Source organism: Stigmatopora nigra, chromosome 7 (genome assembly GCF_051989575.1).
Source record: "Stigmatopora nigra isolate UIUO_SnigA chromosome 7, RoL_Snig_1.1, whole genome shotgun sequence".
Lineage (NCBI taxonomy): Eukaryota > Metazoa > Chordata > Actinopteri > Syngnathiformes > Syngnathidae > Stigmatopora > Stigmatopora nigra.
This window is the reverse complement of record NC_135514.1, coordinates 8,829,189-8,846,045: the sequence shown is the minus strand read 5'-3', so window position 1 is coordinate 8,846,045 and position 16,857 is coordinate 8,829,189. Positions and strand designations below refer to the sequence as shown.

Here is a 16,857-nt window from a genome sequence, read left to right as displayed (position 1 = left end):
TAGTGGCACAATGTAATATGTGGTCCACTATTTAGCTAAGATGTGGCCTGAAACAAAGTGGAAAATGGCAACCTTATTGTACTTTATAGCTTATTGTTTCCTTTTTTCGTTTTAAATCTTCAGATGTCGTAAGCTGCCTCGGGCTCTTAAGGAATGGCAAGCCTTCCTTGAGCTGAAAACAATAATAGATGAGTACAATGAGTGCTGCCCTCTGTTGGAACTCATGGCCAACAAAGCAATGATGATGCGGCACTGGAAGAGAATTACAGAGGTTGTTGAGGCTAGATGGTGAAGTACCCACAATATTGTTCTGAATAATCTACCATTTGTCTGGTTTTGTGAGCAGGTGACAGGAACTACATTTGAGGTTGAGACTGATACTTTCAAACTACGTAGTATAATGGAGGCTCCTCTTCTCAAGTACAAAGAGGAGATTGAGGTAAATTATAATGGTTTGGTTCAAGATATTACGTATACTTTTTGTTAGTCTAATGAAGACTGAAATACAAATGGAGCATTTGGTGTGAATTTTTCAAAGATTAACTGTCCTTATGTGCATTTAATCATGTTGGTTGCATGGTTGTTCAATGCAGGATATTTGCATCAGTGCAGTGAAAGAGAGGGACATTGAGCAAAAGCTGAAGCAAATTATAATAGAGTGGGACAATAAAATGTTTACATTTGCAAATTTTAAAACCCGTGGGGAGCTTTTACTGAGAGGAGACAGCACATCAGAGATCATTGCTAGTATGGAGGACAGCCTAATGGTGTTAGGATCGCTTATGAGCAACAGGTATGGCTAGATCACTCGTCAACTTTTTTTTAGATAATGGAGTCAGCATAATAATATTTCTTCCTGTCCAGATACAACACACCATTTAAATCCCAGATTCAGAAGTGGGTTCTGAATCTGTCCAACACCACAGACGTAATAGAAAACTGGATGACTGTCCAGAATCTATGGATCTACCTGGAAGCTGTGTTTGTAGGGGGAGACATTGCCAAACAACTCCCAAAGGTAATCAAAAAGATCAGTATTGCCAAAGCTGCAGTTGAAATGAAATATTATTAAAATTACACAATGGAACTCATTCCTCACACTTTTATGTAATTAGTCTTGAAAGCCTATTTGTGATTATATGCATGTCTCGTGTATACGAGAGTTCATAATCAAAACTGGGGGCTTAAATACTAGTCTCTAAAGCTCATTTCTTCCTTGTCCGCCAGGAAGCAAAGCGTTTTTCTAATATCGACAAATCATGGGTTAAAATCATGACACGGGCCCACGACATGCCCAATGTGATCCAGTCATGTGTCGGAGATGAGACCATGGGACAGCTACTTCCTCACCTAATGGAACAGCTTGAGATTTGCCAGAAATCTCTGACAGGGTATAAGACCCATATTACAAACTCAAACTGTTTTGGTATTTTAATGTATGTAAGAGTTATCTAAGTCTTAAATTACATGTCACAACAGATATTTGGAAAAGAAACGTCTGCTCTTTCCTCGATTCTTCTTTGTCTCCGACCCTGCCCTGCTTGAGATTCTGGGGCAAGCTTCGGACTCCCACACTATCCAAGCCCACCTTCTTAATGTCTTTGACAACATTAAAACTGTCAGATTTCATGACAAGGTGAAGTTCTTGTGAAATTTACAATGTAAAATATGACAGTATTTGCATTATACAAGGCCTTAAATCAATGCCAAAATGGTTCATTCTTCCCTAACAAGCTCTCTTTGTGGTTTTTTTTTGTTGTCATTTCAAGAGAAATTCATATAATTTTTACATCTTCTCAAGGTATATGACAGCATCCTGTCTGTATCATCCCGGGAGGGGGAAACTATGGAGCTGGATCAACCAGTCACAGCAGAAGGAAATGTTGAGGTTTGGCTCAATGCCCTCCTAAAGGAATCCCAAAGGTCTTTAAACATGATCATCCGGCAGGCTGTCCTGGCCGTCCAGGAACCTGGCTTCCAACTTATTGAGTTCCTTAATGCTTTTCTAGCTCAAGTGAGTCAGACAAAGATTTGGATCACATACCATTAATTAAAGGGACTTAACAAATACTACTTTATTTATACTCATGGTTATTTTAGGGAAGGCACAGATAGAACTACTATAATTCACTGTCGTGAAATATAAAGAACACGTTTTCAGAGAGAGAAGATGGCTATAATTTAAGGGGAATGTTTACCTTCAGGTCAATAATGCATTGCTTTTGTTTATCTGTATATGGAGTGAAAACCTGGAGCAGATTGTGAACATTGACCTTCAACAATGTCAATGCACTACTTAAATAAATAAATTGAGAGGTACTGAGGAGAGAAAAGGTTTGATAATGAGTGTTTGGAAATACGGAGTAAAATATTATTATTTTTGTTGTCAATATAAACTATTTATTATCATCATTTTAATAGTATTATTGTTATTGCTGGTGTTTGTTTTTGTGATGTCGAAGACCACCGTATAATTAATGTGTAGTAGTTATTTTTTAATATGAATTGCAGTTACATCTTACATTATAATTAACAATCTAATAATATAAAGATAGAAAATGTTTGATTCATTGAGTAGGGAATAAAAAGGGAAGGAATGAAAGAGTTTAGACACAGAAGTGTTTCAAAGAAAAGAAGAAAAAAACACTAAAGTGACCATGGCCTGTTTATCTTTTTATTCAGGTGGGCTTGCTAGGCATCCAGTTGATATGGACAAGAGATTCTGAGGAGGCTCTCACTAACGCTCGTTATGATCGCCGCATTATGGCTAAAACCAATCAAATATTTTTAGATCTACTGAATACACTCATTGATATGACCACAAAAGACTTGAGTGCTATTGATCGGACCAAATATGAGACGCTCATCACTATCCATGTTCATCAGAGGGACATATTTGACAACCTTGTAAGTAATGGAATTGATATTAGAATTTAAGCAACAAATGCAAATGCTTTCCACACTGTTATACTAAAAAAGCCTTATAATTTTAGATGACAGATCCTTTTAAATTACCTTTTGTACCAACAGTCAAGGCTCTGACTGTTACATGAAAATATATTTAGCGTTTCTCTTCAAAATGTTATTAAATGTTCTTTTTTTGGGCACTAATTGGCTTGCCTGTCATCAAGGAAAACAAAAGTTCCCTTGTTTTCCTGAATGTAATAATATTTGGGACCATGTTTTATAAAACATTTATCTTTCCTTGTAAACATTTGTCCTATCTATTTTCAGTTAACCCTTCTCTCTTTCTTTCCAGCTCACCCAAATCCAAATCCTCTTCTTTCTGTTTGTTATTTAATACAACGCCATCTCAACATCACTTTCCTAGTTCCTTTAACCAAATGTTCTTAATTTTCAAATGAATCTTGAATCCCAAGTCTGGCTCTCGATCAATATATTGATTGGTTACACGCAATCAAATATAAATCCATATAAATCCATATAATATCTATCCAGTTTTGTGAAGGTTTTAAAATGACTAAAATTGTTACAGAAAAAAAAATGGTCGAAAACATCATAATGCCTTCTATTTTTAATTGCTGAAATGTCAGTCTATTAAATATGTATCGATTGAAGGCCCTGTCAGTCATAATGTCTGCAATTATTGTATTGTTGACAGAAGAATTAAGATCATGTTCTTCTGAAACTGATGATTGACACTCACTCCTACTTTTTAACTCTCTTTTTGTATTTTCAATATCCACACCATTCCTTTATTAAATCTTGACCTGTCATGCTTGATTTTTTACTCTCGTGCATTAATTAATCCTTCCTTTTTCACTTTCATTATTAAGTGCCGACTACATGTCAAAAACCCTGGAGACTTTGAATGGTTAAAGCAGTGTCGCTTCTACTTTAATGAGGATTCTGAAAAAATGATCATCAGCATCACAGATGTCGGCTTTGTCTACCAGAATGAGTTTTTGGGCTGTACTGAAAGGCTTGTCATTACGCCATTGACAGACAGGTTAGTACTCTACATAAGGATATTTCAATGTTATTTTGTCTTGAAGGGAAGAAAAATGAGGACTGTAAGTTCAATGCTGTGTAGTCACATCAGAACAGACACAAATGAGGCAAAACAAGACAAAGTAGAATCAGTTCCTCACAATTTGTGGGCATCAACTTAGAACTGAACAATTCCCAGAGGGCCCATATTTGTTTGAATCAAATATTCTGATCAATAGTTTCAGTGGCACTTAATGGAAGGAACCAAAGAAAAAGTGAAGCCATAATGATGGTCGATCATGGTTCGCAATGACTTTTTACCAATCTCCCTGAAAGCAGAGTGGTTGTTCTATCCTGTCTACAATGTAAACATAATCTTGCAATCATACAAAAAAAAACAGAACTAGACAGCATGTGTATTTAACACATGCATGAACTTCAATGTGGAAACTTTTGCTAACAACTCCATCATGCCTTAATGTGAACAATAGTTCATTTACACAGCTGTCACTCACTGTGAATGACAGAGATTCATTTACTGTGTGCAACACTGCTTGCACAAAGACAGTAATCAACTTACAAACACTGTCTGACAGAAACATAGCAAAGGTAAAGCAATGTGAAGAGACAGCAGTGACAGGAAGTAAGCTGCCTGTATCTTTCAGAAGGCCTAATGCACTCAGATCCTTAAAGAGATTATTGTTTCTCAGACATATTCCGTGGTTAAAATCATTCATTAAAATCACAATGGCTGTTGGAGCTTTTTTTCCTGTGTATTATTTTCTCCACCCTGCTCTCTCTCATTGTCTGCCCTTCATTCTCCCTCGGGGACAGCCTCCGTATTGAACAAGAGAAACAATTAAAATTGGCACTTAGAATAAAGGGATCATCAGTCTGTTGTTTTCAGAAGCATTATGGAGTAATTGTCCTGATGTAAGAGTTTGTTCTGTGGTTGTTTACATGGTATAGGTGCTACATCACCCTTGCCCAAGCTCTCTATATGAATATGGGTGGAGCACCCGCAGGCCCTGCAGGAACAGGTATGTAAGACACCTAAATATATATTTTGTTTTTACACACACTCACAGTAAGATAAGGGATAGTTAACATTTCAAGAGTTTAGTTTTTTTGGTAATGGTAGAAATATGTAACTATTGTTTAACAACTTTATATTTTGTCTTTTTAGGTAAAACAGAAACCATTAAGGATATGGGGCGCTGTCTGGGGAAGTATGTGGTGGTCTTTAACTGCTCTGACCAGATGGACTTCAGAGGTCTCGGAAGAATATTCAAGGGTTAGTAGGGTTTCATTATGTACGCTAATGCTTAGTATAGTGCTCCCGTATTAAGCTTTGACCACAGAGCATAATGTATTGTGTCATCACTCAATTTCAATAAAACTAATGCCCGTGTAACCATTGCAGGTCTTGCACAGTCTGGTTCGTGGGGATGTTTTGATGAATTCAACCGCATTGAACTTCCTGTCCTGTCAGTGGCTGCACAGCAGATTTCAATAGTGCTCACTAGCAAAAAAGAACGCCGAAAGAATTTTGTCTTTACTGATGGAGAAAATGTCGAGATGAATCCTGAATTTGGTATCTTTCTAACAATGGTCAGTGTTGCTGTATATTTATACTTAACCAAAGCTTTTTCTTCCCTTACAGAGACATATAAATATTATTTTTATATAATTTTTGTAATAATGCCAAAAAAAAAACAATCAACAAGAAGCTTTTAAATACAATATAGTGTATATAGTATAAATTTACAGCACTTCATTGTGCTACCATAGGGATTTATTATGGCAACCTAATTGTTTTTGTTAATATAAAAATATATGGCACAATAGTAACCGTGACTTTGGAAAAAAGAATATACATATTAAGGTCTGTCATTGTTTGTCCTACCTGGACATTCAGAATCCAGGTTATGCAGGGCGGCAAGAACTCCCCGAGAACCTGAAGATAAACTTTCGGTCTGTGGCAATGATGGTTCCAGACCGTCAAATTATCATCAGAGTGAAGCTAGCCAGCTGTGGCTTCATAGACAATATAGAGCTTGCTCGGAAATTTTACACTCTTTACAAGCTCTGTGAAGAGCAGCTCTCTAAACAGGTAATCAAGGTCCAAGATCTGCAATATTTTCCCAAAAAATAATTAAATTGTTTGCATTATCATCTTTAACGACTTGAGAACTGCAAATTATTAACATACATGTAAATTAAGCACCAAGCTTCAGATAGTTTTCTGTAATTGCTTCTCAAAACAATAAATCAGGCAAAAACACATTGTTGCATTAAGTAAGAAACACGTGAAATGATGTCAAATAGCTGGATTAATATTGTTGACGTGATTACCTAGGTTCACTATGATTTTGGATTGAGGAACATCCTTTCCGTGTTGCGAACTCTGGGAGCAGCCAAACGAGCTAATCCCAGTGATACCGAGTCAACTATCGTCATGAGAGTCCTCAGAGATATGAACCTCTCCAAACTGGTCAGTTTTTCAAATTATCTGTGTTCAATCATGTAACCTTCACCTTTTGTTGATTATTCATTCAAGTAAGTGTGAGAATAATTACATTTGTTAGATCGATGAAGATGAGCCACTCTTCCTCAGCCTGATTGAAGACCTCTTTCCAGGCATTCAGCTTGATAAGGTCGGCTACCCTGAACTTGAGGCAGCCATTGACAAACAGGTATGAAAGAGAATGTTAACATTCAGGTGCTAGACCACAAAAAAATAACGTGAGACTCTGGGAGATTGAAAGAAAGAAAAGGCAGCCACATAAAAATTAGAAAATTCAAAACGTAAACGCAAATCATATATATATTGCACAACTTTCTTTTAATATAATAAAAAATGGATCGTTGCTAAAATATGCTTATGTGTCTCGAGCACACGAGCTCCAAATAGAGACTTTAATCTCCAAGTAGTACTCACTTTTGCATTATGAACAAAAGGTTTGAATGTAATGTTTCTCTTGAGGTTGAAGATGCAGGTCTGATCTGTCATCCACCCTGGAAACTGAAGATCATACAGCTTTTTGAGACTCAGAGGGTCCGCCACGGCATGATGGCCCTGGGGCCCAGTGGAGCAGGGAAGACAACTTGTATTCATACACTGATGAGAGCAATGACAGGTGGGAGACCAAAATTTTAAAACAAATAGATAGAGAGGCAAAAAAAAATGATGTTGTGAAACCTTTTTTCACTCTGGGAAATAAAAATGTCCTTGTCCCATTGCTCAGAGTGCGGTCAGCCTCACAGAGAGATGCGCATGAATCCTAAAGCCATCACCGCACCTCAGATGTTTGGTCGACTTGATGTGGCTACAAACGATTGGACCGATGGCATTTTCTCAACACTCTGGAGGAAAACACTGAAAGCAAAGAAAGGTCAGAAAGTGAAAACAATAACACTATCACAAAATAACTATTTTATCTCTTATAATCCAAGTGGATATAAACATTATTAGAGTCATAATGTACATGTTGCATTACAAAATCCATCTAACATTTAAAATGAAGATTTCCACTTTTGAATTTGTTGAAACTTTGTGGGGTGACTTACAAATAGCAAGACTGGATGAATAGTGTGGTTTTTCCAGCACACTGACACGAACTGTGGGACGCTCTGAGAATTGTGATCTTATTTCACAACTCTTGGTTAATTGTCTGGGCCACAGCGGATGGTAACGCTTCAAATATATATTTTATGATATATCGTTTCTGACACACTATATTCTATACTAGGAAAAGCAGGTAGTGGTTGGTTTTATTGGTGCTCAGAAAGAATGGCACCAGAACTGCTTAGTAGTATGACGGAAAGAAAGGAGAAACATGAAAGAGGGTCCCTGGAGAGCTCAGAACTGATTTCTCCCCATGATCCTTTGAGGTCCTTATAGATGAAGGAGCTTCTTTTTATCGGGAGCTGTGTGGAAAACCTGTAATGTTGTATGTCGCAGAAAACTTAAAATGCCTAGGGAGGTTCTTGCACTCCTAGCTCATCATGCTGGAGTTTTAGCTTCCTATCTTCTTAGGGGTTCCATTAAAAATGCATGTGTACACTGGTGTAAATTTACAGTACTATGTGTTTGCTTTATGTGTGCAAATTTATATTCTGCTCGCTATTTCACCACACAAGAAGGATCCCCCATGTATGTTATGTTACTACAGATCCCAATTCTTTTGAGACTTGTGGTTCCATTATTTTAAACACACAAATTTTGCCCTTCACTGCGTATTTATTTTCTATTTAATTTAAAATAATTATAATGTCTGCGTTTTAAAAGATAATCTTGTTTCAAACCATTTCAGGAGAACATGTTTGGATTGTCCTGGATGGGCCAGTTGATGCAATCTGGATTGAGAATCTTAACTCAGTTTTGGATGACAACAGAACTCTTACATTGGCAAATGGAGACCGTATACCAATGGCACCCAACTGTAAAGTTGTGTTTGAGCCGCATAACATTGACAATGCTTCTCCAGCTACTGTATCACGCAACGGCATGGTGTTTATGAGCTCCTCTGTGCTCAGCTGGAGCCCTATATTAGAGGTGATTAAAGATAATAAAACCCCTAGATATTGTTTGTTTCAGAGCAGAAAATGACTTGGATGTTAATAAAGTTGTGAAATGTAATGAAATCTATTTTCTAAATAAAATTAACACAACTGAAAGATAAAGTGCAAACACAGAAGGTCGCCTAACAATGATCATTTCTGTCCAGGGATGGCTGAAAAAACGATGTCCGCAGGAGGTTGAGATTCTGAGGAGCCTCTTTTCTTCATCTTTCACCAAATTGTACCGATTCTGTGTACAGTCACTTGAGTTCAAAATAGACCTGCTTGAGGCTTTTGTCATCATGCAGTGCATCAACATGCTACAAGGACTCATACCAACCAAGGTTAGAGTGATGTTGCTCAAACTTTCTAATCAGAGTGCAGGTTCTTCTCATGCACTTCACTCTTTATACATTCAAAATGCTATTTTTAATAGTTGGTTTATATAAGAATATATAAGAGAAGCTATTTTCCTTATTGTCAGCAACATCAGATGGATTTGCCTTTTTCTTTTTATAGTAAAACGAGAAGCTATTTGCTTGAATGATGACACTTCTAAGATATACCATTGTGGTAATGATAGATTTTACTTTACAGGAACAGTCTGCATACCTATCTCAAGAGCACTTGGAACGACTGTATGTATTTGCCTTGATGTGGAGCACAGGAGCTGTCCTTGAGTTAGATAATCGCAAGAAAATGGAGATTTGGCTACGAGGAAATGACAGTATACGTCTAAACTTGCCTGAAATCCCACCTGACAGTGAGGACACCATGTTCGACTTCTATGTCACATCAGACGGTAGGCATGAGCGAAGTAATTTAAAGAGACTTTCCAGCCAGTTCAGAGTTTTTATTTAAATACAACCTGCATTATTTGGGGATGTGGGTGTAATTAGACATTTCAAACTGAGCAAAATGATGTGTGCACCATTAGGTCATGCTGATAGATAACTGCTGTGTGACATGTTTGTGATTTATTCTAGGTCAGTGGACCCACTGGTGCACACAAGTGGACGAATATGTTTATCCATCAGAAATAACCCCAGAGTACAGTTCCATCTTGGTCCCCAATGTTGACAATGTTCGAACTGACTTCCTGATCCAAACCATTGCCAGGCAGGACAAGGTGAAGTTCAATAACAACAATTTAAAAAATCCTTAGTTTCCTATTCTTTATATTAACAATAATTAGAATTACAATCATAACAGTCTAAAATGAGTTTGTGCCAAACAAAGCAAATATAAAACAAAGCTACTCTCATTTTTGAAACACACGTTGAAAGAAAGGATTTATTATCATTGGCCAAACTATAATTGCATTCAGAAAATATGAACTACACAATGAAACATTCTGCAAATTTCTAATTACACTGGAATATGTTTGTTTAGGCTGTTTTGCTTATTGGAGAGCAAGGCACTGCCAAGACAGTCATGATGAAAGGCTACATGTCAAAGCTCAATTCTGAGATGCACATGGGAAAGAGTCTTAATTTTTCCTCTGCAACTACGCCCTTCATATTCCAGGTGAAGTACTCCCATCCAGCTCCATGAACATCAATGAATATAGTTTTGTGTCACTTTTTCTGTTCCGTGTCTCTATCTTCAGATCACCATGCTTAATGCTAATGCCTGTCTCAAAATAAACAACTTAGATTGAAAATTTAACATGATGGAAAAATGAATATCGAAATATAATATTCAAAGTAATATTGAATAGTTTGCCTGAATGAGAGTATGCAGGTTGTAAGTGAGACCACCATTTTGTCCAAGTCCGCAGAATAGCAGTATATTGATCACGTTGTTCAGATGGATTAGTTGAACATATCCCAAAGGCCACAAGATCTCTTTTTATCTATATTCCTTCCTGTGTTCTTCTTTGGAAAGATGTCTCCTAATTGTGTCATATTTCCTTCTAAGCGAACTATTGAGAGTTACGTAGACAAGAGGATGGGGAGCACATATGGACCCCCTGCTGGGAAAAAGATGTCAGTTTTCATTGATGATGTCAACATGCCAGTCATCAATGAATGGGGTGATCAGGTTTGGAATTAAAAAAGACATTATTGTATGTGTGTTTGTATATTTTCTAAATAACCACAAAAAGCTTCAATACACTTTGTTTTGGACTCAGGTGACAAATGAGATTGTTCGTCAGCTAATGGACCAGAATGGATTTTTCAACCTAGAAAAACCAGGAGAATTCACTAGTATTATTGACGTCCAGTTTCTTGCCGCTATGATACATCCCGGAGGAGGCCGTAATGACATTCCACAAAGACTCAAAAGACAGTTTTCCATCTTTAACTGTACACTTCCCTCCAACTCGTCCATTGACAAGATCTTTGGTAATCACAAAATCAGCCAAAATAGAATTTCCATGAAACATTTAGTTATGGCGCAATCAAATCTATTCACTAATCTGCCTGCTTATGATACACAGAATTTACATATCTGACCTAAAATGTTTGATTTGTAATTTGTAAGTCACTTCATGTTATCACCATTTTCTTACAGGTGTAATTGGTAACGGTTACTTCTGTGCTCGTCGCAATTTTTCTAATGATGTTCAAAGCACAGTGTCGATATTGGTGTCCATGACTCGTCAACTCTGGCAGCTTACTAAGCTTAAAATGCTTCCAACTCCTGCCAAGTTCCATTATATTTTCAACCTTAGGGACCTCTCAAGGGTTTGGCAAGGCATGCTTAATACAACAGCAGAGGTTGTCAATTCTACTCAGGTGAGACGAAATTTCTGTTTCCTAATGAACAATGTCAAAGCCTATTTTTAGGCGGATATGAATTAAGAGATAGAGATCAGAAAATGTGTTTAATTTAAGAATGTTTAATACACTTAAGTGCTGATAAGTACTAGCATACAGCAAATACTGGAGACAGCCTTGGTGTTTAAAGTCAAGTTAACCTAGATTTCAATGCTAACTGAGATTTAATTTCAGTCAATCGTATTTTAGGTGTTGTTGGAATTATGGAAGCACGAATGCAAACGTGTGATAGCTGACAGATTCATCATGCCCGAAGAAGGGGAGTGGTTTGACCAGGCTTTGGTGAAACTAGTTGGGGACACGCTTGGCGAGAATCACAAAAATATTGTGGCCCTTGGTGTGGATAGATACTTTGTTGACTTTCTCCGAGACACCCCTGAGGCAACAGGTAGCATAATTTGAGTTTTTTTTTGCTCTGCATTATAATAATGCAGTTTGGACATTGGCCTTAATATGAATATTTCTCATCAAAAGGAGAAGAGCCAGAAGATCCTGCTTCAGATTCAGCTAAAGTGTACGAGACAATTGAGACATTTGAGAACTTAAAGGGCAGACTGAACATATTCCTAGATGTTTACAATGAGAGTGTCAGAGGTGCTGCCATGGACATGGTCTTCTTTCAGGATGCAATGACACATTTGGTCAAGGTGAAGTAAGCCTCATACTTAATTGCACAAGACAAAGTATCTACTTGATGTGTAAATACTCCATACAAAGTGCACTTTGGGAGAAAATGCATATCGTAGCATTATTTTTCTTTTGCATCTATTGTATGCGAAGGTTTTTGTGTCTTCGTGCTAGATCTCAAGGATAATCCGGACACCTGGAGGGAATGCTTTGTTGGTCGGTGTTGGAGGTTCAGGAAAACAGAGCTTGACCAGACTGGCCTCTTTCATTGCTGGATACAAGATTTTCCAGATCACTCTTACACGGTATTCTTACGTTGTCAGGGTCGTTAATGTTGATCGATTTCTAGTAAGAATTAGAACAGAATCCATGGTACTTTCTCCCAAAGGCAACACATTGACAACCTTCAAGGCTGCACTGGGTACCTGTTTTCATTCCAACTGGTTTCAGAAGAAACTTCATTGGTTAATATTCCTGAGCTGGATCAGTTAGAACAAAAACCTGCAACTATTTGAGCCTATAGTGGAATAGTTTGGACATCTTTTCCTAGACTTTATAATCCATAAACTGCAATTTAAGATGCCTTACTTGTCAACTCTTTAAGTAAGAATTTAAGTAAAACTGATATATTTATGGAGTCTTTCTAAACTTTTTCCTCTTTCTTGCAAGAATAATTTCTACTTTTCACTTGGGACTATTTCTACTCCCTTAATTTGCAATTTCCGTAAAAATATATCGTTTCCGACTGTGTCATTTGCCTCAGCTTTGTCCATCTTTCTTATTGTTCGATACCCCTCTTGCCGACATCTTTTCTGAGTAGCTTTCTTTCCCCTGTTCTCGGGCATTTGTCATCGTCTGATTTCCTTTCTAATTCCCTGTGCAGATTGGTTTGGCTGCTTGGTATTCCATATTCTTGTGTTCCTTCTCTTAGTCCCTGTGGGGCAACCAGAAAGGCAATATCTTGTCTCCAAATCTCCTTGTCTCTCCTGCTTTCTCATCCTTTCTGTCAGCCTCTTTCTCTCCTGCATTTCATTATTAAGCTTTTTATGCCTCCCCCTGTTATTTTATAAGTAACTCCATCAATGCACTATATGTATATAAAAATAAGAATAAGTGGATGGACAAAGATAATCACATAACCAGAAAATAAAACAACCCCACTGACTTGGAAATGCAAATGTCCTATTTCCAGCACACATGCTGGTGCTTGATTAGAGAATCATATCTCATAAAATCTGAATAACAAAAACAAAGCAAAAGGTAAAGAAAGCTCATGTGGTGTTTTTGGACAACAGACACACTTGGTTAATTCTGTCTATTGAGATATAAAATTACACTTTCTTCAAAATTGTCTTTGATTGGGATTACATGGTAATTATTTTACAGCTCTTATAATACATCTAACTTGATGGATGACTTGAAAAGTTTGTACAAGACTGCGGGAATGCTTGGAAAAGGCATCAGCTTCCTCTTCACTGACAACGAAATCAAAGAGGAGTCCTTCCTTGAATACATGAACAATGTTCTGTCATCTGGAGAGGTGAGAATCATATTCCTACATTTAAGTTTTAGCTTAACTCTGCTTAAACGTTGTTGTACAGTCTCTCTGCCATACTGCAATGAGTGATTGATTTAAAAAGCTTCTCTCTGGGTAGGTTGGTAATTTTCACAGTCAGACCCATTTTCGTAGAAAATAGCTTATACAACAGTTATTGGAACGCTGAACCAAGTTCTTAATATAATATATTGCCTATGATAAGGGGCAATATGTCTGATGTCAGCTGTAGTTTTTTTTTCCATTTAACCATAAAAGCAGCAAATCATTTCAAGGTCAAATGCATCTGTTAAAACATTTGTCAGATTGTGTGCTCAGCCATTGAATGCAAACAGTCCAAAGGCAAACAAAGCATTTTAGGGCACTTCTCTACTTTCCTATGATTTCTACTCAGTGGTTTGTCCTCTCAGCCATTACACCCACATTTGTTAGTCTTTTAGGCTTCCACACCTAATAGTCCGTTCTTTTCTGTAATGGTTAATTTGCCTTCCATTGAAATCCCTACTGCTAATTCTTCTTTCCCTTTCTTCTCTCATAGATTGATTCCATTAACAAGCTATCTCTCTCTCCTACGACCATTTCCACTAATAAGTTCAACACTATCTTTTTTGCCTTAGATCTTCAGCTGTCCGTCAACACAACCAATCGGAAATTTGCACAAATAGAATAAATAAAATGTTATTCTTTCATTTTCTGAGTCATGGGGTGCTGGAGCCTATCCCAGCCAGCCAATTGCGGTAAAAAAAGATGTTTAGCATTTTCTTTTATCTAAATGCTATAAACCATTGTTGACAGGTAGTACGTAAAAAAAGTCCAAACAGGGTTTTACGATGTGAACACACTTGAACTAGATATTCAACTGATTAAATTTCCCTCCTTAGGTGTCCAACCTGTTTGCTCGAGATGAAATAGACGAGATTCTCAGTGCTCTCGTCCCGATCATGAAGCGAGAGTTTCCAAAACGGCCACCAACTAATGAAAATCTGTATGAGTACTTCATGTCACGAGTTCGACACAACCTTCATGTCATTCTGTGCTTTTCACCTGTTGGAGAAAAGTTCCGCAACAGAGCTCTAAAATTCCCGGCACTGATATCTGGTTGCACAATGGATTGGTTCCGGCGCTGGCCTAAAGATGCACTTGTTGCAGGTACATATAAACAGTTGGAGTTTCTGTTATTTCTGTCAATAGCCTGTGCTGTGATTGTTCACCATCTCATTGTATTTTATGCATTCCGTCTGCAGTTTCAGAGCACTTTGTGTCTACATTTGATATTGACTGCACTCCACAAGTGAAGTGTGAGGTAGTTCAGTGCATGGGCTCTTTCCAGGATGGGGTGGCTGAGAAATGTGTGGATTACTTCCAAAGGTATCCCAAGTCACATTGATTGCCTATTTTAAACAATTTGTCACCATAAAGCTTCTCCCACTGTAGTGATAGCATAGTAATAAAAAGATCACAGATGCTTCAGCTTGTTTGTGATGAACAGAAAAATATATTTGACTTTTAGGAATTGTTCCAAACCAAGCCTATTTAAGAGTAAAATAACTATTTTCGCATGCAACATCAAAAACATGTATTGACCCTGAGGGTCATTATTGCTCTACCTGATTTCATTTTAGATCACAGAAGTATTTTGTCCTAAACACACACACACACACAAATCACACATTTTTATGTCAGCTACCATCAATATTCTTCTTACAATAACAAAACATAAAGTTAATAAACATGTAAAGTGATGTATTCTATTTTTAGATACCGCCGCTCGACCCACGTCACACCCAAGTCCTACCTATCCTTCATACAGGGGTACAAGAACATCTACGAGGAAAAGAGATTAGAAGTCAAGAATCTGGCTAACAGGTAAACCAAATGCATTCCCCAATATGGAAATATATGTCAAGCCTTAATTCCAAAGAACATTTCATGCAGAAACTTATATCCAAAGGACCAAATGATCTGTGTTTTCAATGAGTATTGAAAATTTTAAAAATACTCTGGATCACAATTACAATTCTGTACTTACATTTAGGATGAACACAGGCCTTCAGAAGTTGAAGGAAGCATCAGAGTCGGTAGCAGGACTCAGCAAAGAGCTGGAGGTAAAAGAGAAAGAGCTTCAAGTGGCAAATGAAAAGGCAGATATGGTGAGTTTCACAATCCTTAACTTTACATTCCCATATTTTTTGGACTATAAGTCGCCCAAGAATAAACATTACACATTAAAGTAATAGTAAAATAGGGAACAATAGAGAAATTGGGCAGCATTTTGTTGGATAACTATACCCTAAAAAACACAACATAACAAGTTGTGGGTAAAAGACATGAATAAGTCACAGCCAAACTGATAAAAGTGCTTAAAGATTTATTCCTTTATTCAATTTCCATACTGCTTACCTCACAATGGTAGCAGCGGGTGCTGGAGCCCATCTCAGCAAAAATGAATGAATGATTTGATTCACAATCAATTTGACGCAGAATAATTCTGTCTTTCACAGGTGCTGAAAGAGGTGACAGTCAAAGCCCAGGCAGCGGAGCGTGTAAAAGTGGAAGTTCAGAAAGTCAAGGACAAGGCTGAGGCCATTTTAGACCTGATTTCAGCTGACAAGGCCATTGCTGAGCAGAAACTTAAAGCTGCCAAGCCTGCAATGGAGGAAGCCGAGGCAGCACTGCAGGTCACAAAGTTGCTTACACATTTACCCTTCCAAAAATATGCACGTGAATTTTCCAGGGAAAGATTTCCTCATCAACAGTACAAAGCCAGTTATAATCATTTTTTTTTCTTGTCTCCACTTAGACAATCAAACCATCTGACATTGCCACAGTACGCACTCTAGGGCGTCCCCCACATCTCATCATGAGGATTATGGACTGCGTGCTGCTGCTCTTCCAGAGGCGGGTGAACCCTGTGAAGCTTGACCAGGAGAAAAACTGCAACACTCCATCATGGCAGGAGTCTCTTAAACTCATGACAGCTGGAAATTTTTTAGGCAGCCTGCAGGTATAATTTGCAAATAGAGGAAGCAATTGTTTGTTCGACATATCGTATATCAAACCATCATTTTCATCAATCGTATTACGTCAGATTGTGGGTTTAGGTGACCCAATCCACCTGTAAATATTGGCATCGCGTCGCAAAAATGAAAACTTAACTTATCATGGCATTAAATTATGCCATAATATCATTTCCTCCTCCTTATTGTAACTGGCCTGTTTCCGTAGATGTATCAGCTCCATAGTACTAACTTCCCCTCTCCTCATTAGTCCATTAGAAGTACAACCTGGGAGCATCTAATACCCGTCTTTCTCTTGGGCTTGAGCTTTAACCCCACCTTCGTATTTGCTCCTCTTTTCCAAATGTTCTTCCTTCCCATC

The 16,857-nt window shown here is 37.7% G+C and overlaps 1 protein-coding gene across 5 annotated transcripts in view; it reads left to right on the top strand.

Annotated features, from left to right (window-relative positions):
* Positions 1 to 16,857, top strand: part of dnah5 (dynein, axonemal, heavy chain 5) — a 46,886-nt gene that overhangs the window by 14,398 nt on the left and 15,631 nt on the right. For all 5 annotated transcript variants that reach the window (XM_077720449.1, XM_077720448.1, XM_077720450.1 and 2 more), the window contains 35 exons: positions 124 to 271; positions 347 to 439; positions 594 to 793; positions 865 to 1,018; positions 1,228 to 1,391; positions 1,480 to 1,636; positions 1,802 to 2,014; positions 2,683 to 2,907; positions 3,798 to 3,970; positions 4,921 to 4,991; positions 5,138 to 5,245; positions 5,375 to 5,562; positions 5,870 to 6,064; positions 6,311 to 6,445; positions 6,540 to 6,647; positions 6,938 to 7,091; positions 7,200 to 7,346; positions 8,268 to 8,509; positions 8,682 to 8,858; positions 9,112 to 9,316; positions 9,501 to 9,643; positions 9,907 to 10,041; positions 10,435 to 10,557; positions 10,649 to 10,862; positions 11,032 to 11,255; positions 11,487 to 11,685; positions 11,772 to 11,944; positions 12,099 to 12,229; positions 13,311 to 13,464; positions 14,361 to 14,628; positions 14,724 to 14,847; positions 15,238 to 15,345; positions 15,515 to 15,629; positions 15,981 to 16,157; positions 16,280 to 16,483. In XM_077720449.1, the coding sequence (XP_077576575.1) occupies positions 124 to 271; positions 347 to 439; positions 594 to 793; positions 865 to 1,018; positions 1,228 to 1,391; positions 1,480 to 1,636; positions 1,802 to 2,014; positions 2,683 to 2,907; positions 3,798 to 3,970; positions 4,921 to 4,991; positions 5,138 to 5,245; positions 5,375 to 5,562; positions 5,870 to 6,064; positions 6,311 to 6,445; positions 6,540 to 6,647; positions 6,938 to 7,091; positions 7,200 to 7,346; positions 8,268 to 8,509; positions 8,682 to 8,858; positions 9,112 to 9,316; positions 9,501 to 9,643; positions 9,907 to 10,041; positions 10,435 to 10,557; positions 10,649 to 10,862; positions 11,032 to 11,255; positions 11,487 to 11,685; positions 11,772 to 11,944; positions 12,099 to 12,229; positions 13,311 to 13,464; positions 14,361 to 14,628; positions 14,724 to 14,847; positions 15,238 to 15,345; positions 15,515 to 15,629; positions 15,981 to 16,157; positions 16,280 to 16,483 (5,749 nt within the window). The remainder of the gene's footprint in view (positions 1 to 123; positions 272 to 346; positions 440 to 593; positions 794 to 864; positions 1,019 to 1,227; positions 1,392 to 1,479; positions 1,637 to 1,801; positions 2,015 to 2,682; positions 2,908 to 3,797; positions 3,971 to 4,920; positions 4,992 to 5,137; positions 5,246 to 5,374; positions 5,563 to 5,869; positions 6,065 to 6,310; positions 6,446 to 6,539; positions 6,648 to 6,937; positions 7,092 to 7,199; positions 7,347 to 8,267; positions 8,510 to 8,681; positions 8,859 to 9,111; positions 9,317 to 9,500; positions 9,644 to 9,906; positions 10,042 to 10,434; positions 10,558 to 10,648; positions 10,863 to 11,031; positions 11,256 to 11,486; positions 11,686 to 11,771; positions 11,945 to 12,098; positions 12,230 to 13,310; positions 13,465 to 14,360; positions 14,629 to 14,723; positions 14,848 to 15,237; positions 15,346 to 15,514; positions 15,630 to 15,980; positions 16,158 to 16,279; positions 16,484 to 16,857) is intronic.